At 39.3% G+C, this 8,858-nt stretch overlaps 1 protein-coding gene across 1 annotated transcript; it reads left to right on the plus strand.

The window, feature by feature from the left end:
- The first annotated feature begins 329 nt into the window (after positions 1-329).
- Positions 330-8,625, plus strand: LOC139396604 (zinc finger protein ZFP2-like). Its single transcript, XM_071143558.1, has 3 exons — positions 330-619; positions 5,420-5,600; positions 6,145-8,625. The coding sequence occupies exons 1-3, from the start codon at positions 611-613 to the stop codon at positions 7,497-7,499; spliced, it is 1,545 nt and encodes a 514-aa protein (XP_070999659.1). The 5' UTR covers positions 330-610; the 3' UTR covers positions 7,500-8,625.
- The last annotated feature ends 233 nt before the right edge of the window (positions 8,626-8,858 follow it).

The raw sequence follows: 8,858 nt of genomic DNA on the forward strand, positions 1-8,858 counted from the left end.
CTATAAAGGCATCTAGCCATGAGCTCATTTGAAAGACAATAGCAAAGAATTTCTCTAACCAAGCTGTTTTTGTTGTTTCTATAAATACCTTAGATTTGTGATTTTAGATTTTATTTGCAAATATAAAAACAATACAACCACACGTGGACATAATGCATTTACTATCATTCAGGATGATTCTAAAACAGTGAAACATGTACAGTTTAAATAGATTCATGATATAATACAAACAGTTATTTTCTAGCATAATGACTCACTTAACCACCTCACCCACTTGAAGAGAGGTGTTGATGACTATATACAGTAGGTGGCGGCACCTTTTAAACACCACAGAAGAAGCCGGAAAGCATCAACAGGAAGTACTTTGTTACCATCCTCTATCTAGTTTTCAAACCAAATACAATTCATCAGGCTTTTGCAGGATGTTTCTAATGTAAGATTAGTCTAAATGAGACGTTCATTTGTCACAACTTAAATGGAGTTTTGATATTTATAAAGTTGTGGTCGAGCTTTTCTTTATCTGAACGTTGTGACAAAGAAAGTAACTAGCATACACATTTAGTGTCGTTGTTTATTTTTTCGAAAGAATAAGGTAACGTTAGCTTCCACGATGGATCGGGTAAGTTTGGTTGACTTTTATTAATAGTATACCTATGGTGGTGTTTTAAATGTCTATGTCCAGTTTTCACGTGTGATCCTCCACATCCATGAGTTCGATTTGAACAGCAGGAGAAAAGAAACTATGGTGGTAATTTCAGCCAAGTAGCCTACTAGCTCATCGCACACAGATGGATGATACAAGGCAATGCTCAACCGGCAGGTCAAGTCAGAACCAGGGAGAAATAATTAGGCATCGCCTACACCAATTATGTATATAAACCCTGGCTTGCTGATGCTATATATTGGCAATTGAGAGGCTCTGAAGGCACCGGTTAACTTCTTTGAACACCTCAAATTGTTTCTCCAGATGTCAGTTCGACCACACAGCGTTTACACACTAATTTGTTGCGCCCAAATAAAGAAAACGACCATTGAAAATAGGTGATTTTTGTTGCTAGGCTACCAGTTAAAGTGCTGTTAGTTTGTGTTTGCGCGCGTCTTTATGCGGAAGTAACACAACAATGATAGCTAGTATCGAAGAATGATATGGAGTTAATTTTAGTCAAATTATTGAGCATATCCTCCGCGCGAGTAAGCATCAGAAATTGTCCTTATTTAGCATATCAAGATCCTGATGTGGACCTCAGTCTAGAGCTTAAAATATACAATGTAGGCCTACTGTCAGTATTTGTCGTCATATTGAGAAAATAAGATGTACACATAGGCCTATCGCAGGATATTGAATGATTCCATATCCGCCCATAGGAAATGTCCATGTGTGATATTCAGAATAATCCCAATATCATCTGTTTAAAAGAAAATAGTTTTGATATAGTTTTTTTACATTAGAACTTGAAAAAACATTGGAACAAAGACATCTGGATTGTTTTGATACAGTTGAAGTCGGAAGTTTACATACACCTTAGCCAAATACATTTGAACTCAGTCTTTCACAATTCCTGACATTTAATCCTAGTAAAAATTCCCTGTTTTAGGTCAGTTAGGATCACCACTTTATTTAAGAATGTGAAATTTCAGAATAGTAGTAGAGATAATGATTTATCAGCTTTTATTTATTTAATCGCATTCCCAGTGGGTCAGAAGTTTACATACACTCAATTAGTATTTGGTAGCATTGCCTTTAACTTGTTTAACGTGGGTTAAACGTTTTGGGTAGCCTTCCACAAGCTTCCCACTATAAGTTGGGTGAATTTTGTCCCATTCCACCTGACAGAGCTGGTGTAACTGAGTCATAGGCCTCCTTGCTCGCACATGCTTTTTCAGTTCTGCCCACAAATATTCTATAGAATTGAGGTCAGGGCTTCGTTATGGCCACTCCAATACCTTGACTTTTTTGTCCTTAAGCCATTTTGCCACAACTTTGGAAGTATACTTGGGGTCATTGTCCATTTGGAAGACCCATTTGCGACCAAGCTTTAACTTCCTGACTGATATCTTGAGATGCTGCTTCAATATATCCACATAATTTTCTATCCTCATGATGCCAACTATTTTGTGAAGTGCACCAGTCCCTCCTGCAGCAAAGCACCCCCACAACATGATGCTGCCACCCCCGTGCTTTCGTCGGCTTGCACGCATCCCCCTTTTTCCTCTAAACATAACGATGGTCATGAAACAAAAATATAAAGTTTTGGCCCTCATCAGACCAGAGACAATTCTAGTTCAATCCTTGTCCCCGTGTGCAGTTACAAACCGTAGTCTGGCTTTTTTTTATGGCGGTTTTGGAGCAGTGGCTTCTTCCTTGCTGAGCAGCCTTTCAAGTTATGTCGATATAGGACTCACACACACTTTTAAAACCAAAGTCGCGCCCCTGCCAAAAACAATGTAGTCCCATCAACCTAAGCTAAATATGTCTATCCATGGTGCTGATTTCTGTATGTGCGTACAAATAAAATAAAATAAACGTGTTGTGTGTCCCAAGTTATGTTCCCTGAACGGTCTTGGACTCTGTCATACAGTACACGCTTTTCGTTTTTTTTGCCCAAGGCTACCTGGCTAAGATGCTTGCAATGATGCGCCAGGCCAGCTAGTTAATTGCCCCTTTTCAAATTATGACTAGTTTTGAAGTAATTGTGACATGCTCATCTTACTACACACGGGCAAACAAAATGTATTTGGACAATTATTATTTTCTATTTTATTGTTTTAGATTCCCTTATATTGTCGTCGTGAGTGTTCAGTATTTTCTGTGTCTACTTTGCTAAAAATTATTGTGTCAGATTCAAATGGCACTATAGCTTCCATAAAGTGATGGGAATTAAAGTTTGAATAACTGAGTCGAACAGATTTGATTACATTTGATCATGTATTACTCTCACGTGCACATTTCTGTCCATTAAGACCCAACAATGTGCTACCTTTTTGTAGCATTTCTGACAATGCTAACATCTTTTCAGCCAAATCTATCTAACCTGGTCAGCAACTTGGATGCTTGGCAACAATACTACAGCTATTAGCTAACATTAGCTTGTCCAAAGTCCAGCTAGCCTCTGTAGCTAGCTAACACCAGTCAACTGAAAGCTGCTAGCTAGCTAACCTACAGGCAAAGAAAGGTAGCTAGCTGTAATGGTTTATGGAAGGTTTGTTACACAAACAACAACTTCAGCCATTGTCCTGATCCAGACAACAATCGCTGACATTGACACAGAAGCTGGCTAACGATAGCTAGTTCACATCCAAATGACAGTCCTATATTTTTGCAGAAAACATAGCTGATCCGTTCAAAACCAAATTGACACGCTGCTACCTTACAATGCAATAGACTTTTGCAACGCTAGCTAGCTACTCCATAGACCAAGCTATATTTAGAGCTAGCCATATTTCACTGTCCGGCAGGACACCACTCAAGGTGTAGCTGAGAAAACAAATAGACATGTAAACAGCATGTTGTGGACTGCAGTGAGCAAATGCATGCTGGCTAGTATCAGAACAAACTCAGTTTCAAACATCCTGAATCAATTAAAATAGTCTCCTTCTCCTGTCTTCTTTACAATTTTAATCCAAACCTGTGCAGATAAACAGTGTCAAACTAAGAACTTTGCCAATTGACTGGCTTGATTATTTTTACAGCTCCGATCTGGATGCTGGACTTGCCCATGTGTTGGATATTTGTCAACAACTCTGCCATGCACGGCCATTCCAGTGGTGCAGCACTAGGGGTGGGGGCTAATGGGGGCAAGAGAATATGTTAGGAAATTTAAAAAATCTTTCTCAGTAGCTTGCATTGCTAAAACAAAGGTTTAAGGAAATACAGGCAGGCACCACATTGCTACAAGACAAAATCAGTCGGTCAACTAATCATGATGGTCTTGTAAGTATTAAAGCAGTGTGTTAACTTAATTTAAACTCAATAAATAAATCATTTTGAAGAGCCTGGTCCTTCCCCCACCAGCAGCCAACCAGCAGTGAAGCTACCAGTCCCAGGGGTCCCCTCAAGGAGTTATACTGACAGACACCTGTAGGATACATTGCTTTATAAAATAAGCAACAACCACTCAGACCAATTCCAGGATTTAATTTAATCATATGTTTTGTAGTGTTAAATATGTAATTATAGTGTTGCATGTTTTATAGAGTTAAACATTTTTTTTATGGTGTTACATAATATTTTATAGTGTTAAATAATGGTGGGTCTACATCATGTTTCTTTGTATCTGCAGGAACAGTTGCACCCATGGCCCTCACGCTAGCTCCACTTCTACCTACATAATATGTTAAGGAATCCCTAGTTATCTTTCCTTCCTCCCTAACTGTGCACTTGTTGACTTTCCTTCACTGATTTGAAAGGAAATGGCTGTTATAAAACATATGGTGGATTCTCCCACTATCACATGACTCCACCAATCCAATGCCATTTTTTTCTCTCTCATTGGTACAATTTTCATAAGTATGTTGTAGATAACTGTAAGTACAACGATGTTCCTGTCATTTGTTGATAATACATTGAACTATCATTTAATCAAACTACTAAAAACTGAATTACGAAAGCAAAATTATAAAGTGTCAAGTGGACAATGTACTGCTGAAATACTTGGGTGTTAAATTACAGTTTATTCCACTCATTATCAGAATGTTGTTGATTTTTAGATGTGGCTGCTGTTACAGTAACAAGTCACATAGAAAAGTGGATCTTGAGCAATGTTACATGGAGCAGAAATTGCACCAGGCTACACAATACCTTTTTACTGTAGGTTTCTACTACATGCCACAATACCCCTATATCTGAGGGTTTATTCTATGTATGTACTGTGTAAGGATACTGAAACTATAAGACTGACATTTTTCTCAACATGCTCCAAAAGTGGTATAACGAGCAGCAGTAGTTCTGGTGTTTAGGTTTTTCATCACTGGTTATTTGAACAAACCATGATTTAGCAGGTGTTAGTTACCATCTTTCACATTTCGGAAAGGGAGGGGACGTTTGGCCCTTATCAAGAAGGAGGAACTCCTCATTCTGGTTCTGCTCCTTGTTGTAGCATCTCCTAATCTCTTAACTCGGGTGAAAGATGTGTTCAACTCCAATGAATGCTCAATCAAGGTTCTGAACATAAAATGGGACATTCCAAGTGTCATCAGTTTTTGCATTTGTACTAAGAGTAAAAACATATATAAACCACTTTCATTTGAAAAATGTGTGATTTGAAAAAATATGTACGTTTGTGGAAAGTAGTGAACGATTGCACACTTCAGGAGAAATGGGGTATTATAAGGATGCAGCAATCAATCAGAGATTTAGACTAAAGTAATCAAATGTTTGGTCTAATGATATTCTATGTACAATACTTTCTGTGGTCACCAGGACAGAGCTAGTCCGTCCCCCTCCACCCTGCCGGAGTCCCCTGGTCACAACTCTCCTGGTAGCGCCTTACTGCTGGATCTGAAGAGGGTGTCTGTGCAGCTGGTCGACTGCAGGAAAACAGCAGGGCAGAGTGGAACTGTGAGAGAAGGACACGAGGAGGAGGGAGATTTGATTTCATCAAGTAAGAACAATGGGGTGTGTGGATGAAACTACAATCTGATTCTGCAACTTCTGTTAATTCATTGATAAACCATATATACTCAGTTTATTAGGTACACCAATCTAGTACCGGATCGGGCCTTTGCCTCCAAAACAGCCTGAATTCTCCGGAGCCTGGACTGCTGCTGACTGGATGTTTGCTTTTTTGAGGCACCATTCTTGGTAAACTCTGGACACTGTCGTGTGTGAAAAGTCCAGGAGAGTGTCTGTTTCTGAGATTCTGGATCTGGCGTGCCTGGCACCGGCGATCATACCTCGCTTAGATCACTTGTTTTTCCCATTCTGATGTTCAATCAAACAGGAACTTAATGTCTCTGCCTGTCTGTCTGCTTTGTATAGCAAGCCATAGCCACGTGACTCACTGTCTGTAGGAGTGACCTATTTTCATGAACTGGGGAGTGTACCTAATAAACTGTGCACTGAGTGTATAATGATATATTGTTGATGTTTGTTTGTTTTATGGACCCATTATTCCAAAACCTAGTTATTCAATGTCTGTTTCACAGGGGACTTTCCTAACCGTCGCTCTCTCAGTGGGAGGGACTTATCATCTGGGGAGCTTCAACAACAACATGTTGCTGACGAGGCAGAGAAGAGTGTCTCCCAATCAGAACACCTCAAACACCAGCACAGACGTACAGGGAAGAAATCTCACCACAGCTGCTCTGACTGTGGGAAGAGTTTCACTACACGAAGATCCTTCATAACTCACCTGCGTATTCACACCGGAGAGAAGCCTTATCACTGTTATCAGTGTGGGAAGAGCTTCAATCAGTCAGGCAACCTGACAGCACACCAGGTAACACACACTGGAGAGAAGCCTTACAGCTGTGATCAGTGTGGGAAGAGTTTTGCTGTATCAGGACACCTGAATAGACACCAGCTAACACACACTGGAGAGAAGCCTTATAGCTGTGGTCAGTGTGGAAAGAGCTTCAATCAGTCAGGCAACCTGACAGCACACCAGCTAACACATACTGGAGTGAAGCCTTATAGCTGTGATCAGTGTGGGAAGAGCTTTGCTCGGTCTCGAGAGCTGACAACACACCAGGTAACACACACTGGAGTGAAGCCTTATAGCTGTGATCAGTGTGGGAAGAGCTTTGCTCAAGATTCCAACCTAACTAGACACCAGGTAACGCATACAGGAGAAAAGCCTTACAGCTGTGATCAATGTGGGAAGAGCTTTGCTCAAGCTTCCAACCTGACTACACACCAGCGAACACACACAGGAGAAAAGCCTTATAGCTGCGATCAGTGTGGAAAGAGCTTTGCTACATATAACACCTTCAAATATCATCTGAGAATTTATGAAGGGGAGAAGCCTTACCCCTGCCTTGATTGTGGGAAAAACTTTGCTAGTGCAGGAGCCCTAACCATACACCAGCGTGTACACACAGGAGAGAAGCCTTATAGCTGTGATCAGTGTGGGAAGAGCTTTGCTGTAGCTTCCACCCTGATTATACACCAGCGCATTCACACTGGAGAGAAGCCATATAGCTGTGATCAGTGTGGAAAGAGCTTTGCTGTGGTTTCCACCTTGAATAAACACTATCGCATACACACTGGAGAGAGAACTTATGTCTGTCTATGTGGAAAGAACTTTGCTCGAGCTTCCACCCTGATTATACACCAGCGAACACACACTGGAGAGAAGCCTTATAGTTGTGATCAGTGTGGAAAGAGCTTTGCTGAGTCAGGGACCCTGAATTCACACCAGCGAACACACACTAGAGAGAAACCCTATGTCTGTCTATGTGGAGAGAGCTTTACTCATTTAGGGAATATTAGAAAACACCAGAAAGCAAAAATGTGCCATATTTCAACTCCCTCCTATTTGACACCATTTCCAGATCCCTAAATAAAGGATCAATAGAAAACATCTAGTGAACAGTCATATCCATCTCCCATTCTTAAACAGTTGACTTAGTCTGATCACCATGGTAACCTCTGTGCAGCATAATATGCAGCTCTGATCTAGGATCAGGTCTCCCCTGTGTCTATGTAATATCACACATTGATCTAAATGGATAAATGTTCTCATTGGAAATGTCATAGTGAACCTGTGGGGGGATGTCGATAATTATCTTCTTTCATGTACTCATGATAATACTATTATTATTAAATGTCATTATGTAGAATAATGTTTCAACAATAGGTGTATATTCATGTATTCAATTAATCAATACATTCAATCCAATTATCTTCTAAACCAGAAGTTATCACTTAAATGGTGTATTTTATAAATCTGTATTGATTAAAATGATCCTAAATCTAATCCATGATATATTGGATAATTATTTCCATGAGTTCAAGGCAAGATCTATGTATACTGTGTCTTGTATCAACGGTTAATGTAATAACTTTTAAATTTATAATGTAATAAAACTGGTAAATGTAACATCTTGTTGGTTAATATGATAAAATGTTGTCTAATAACCTTTTCCACTTAATGTAATAAGTTATTGGTATCAGGTTACAACTTTTTAAAATTAATAACGTATTAACTTACTTGTAATAACACCTAAACCAATGTTTAATGTTTACTTCACCAATGTTAATGCACATACCACCCTCCACCAATTTCAAACCCACACACACAAACCTATGCCCTTGTACTCTAACACGAACAAGCACGCAGTTATAGACACATACATTGAAAAAATTAAATAATAATAATAACAATTCATCTGTAGTTCTTATAGTCAATGAGACAGGGGGCTCGGTCGGGCAAGAGAAAGGAGGATTGGGAATCTGCAAATAACAATAAGCTGAACTCCGCCTAGCAGAAACATCTTTGTATTAGCAACTATTAATGATTAGTTTATATTGTGTTAAAGTTAAGGGATGTCACCCTGCGAGGGGTGAACCATAGTAGGGGATATAAAGAGAAAACACCATCTTGAGAACTGAGTGTCTTGTTTGTAAATTGCTGTAAGTGTAAACTCCGGGTTGCAAACTATATTAAACAAACTAACCTCTGATCAAAGAAGTTTCCTGTGGTCACTTGTATGAACATATGCAGAAAGTGTAAGGAATTTCTGCCCTGTTGTTACTATTTCTATTCATTACAGAATTTCTCTAACCAAGATGTTTTTGTTGTTTCTATAAATACCTTAGATTTTGATTTTAGATTTGATTTGCAAATATAACAACAATACAACCACACGTGGACAAAATGCATTTACTATCATTCAGGATGATTCTAAAACAGTGAAAC

The sequence above is a fragment of the Oncorhynchus clarkii genome, unplaced genomic scaffold (genome assembly GCF_045791955.1).
Source record: "Oncorhynchus clarkii lewisi isolate Uvic-CL-2024 unplaced genomic scaffold, UVic_Ocla_1.0 unplaced_contig_1455_pilon_pilon, whole genome shotgun sequence".
NCBI classification, from domain to species: domain Eukaryota; kingdom Metazoa; phylum Chordata; class Actinopteri; order Salmoniformes; family Salmonidae; genus Oncorhynchus; species Oncorhynchus clarkii.

Bases quoted from the DNA above. Each gene is read 5' to 3' on its own strand.
- LOC139396604 (XM_071143558.1), top strand. The intron at 5,601-6,144 runs GTAAGAACAATG...TCTGTTTCACAG, and splicing joins GGGAGATTTGATTTCATCAA to GGGACTTTCCTAACCGTCGC.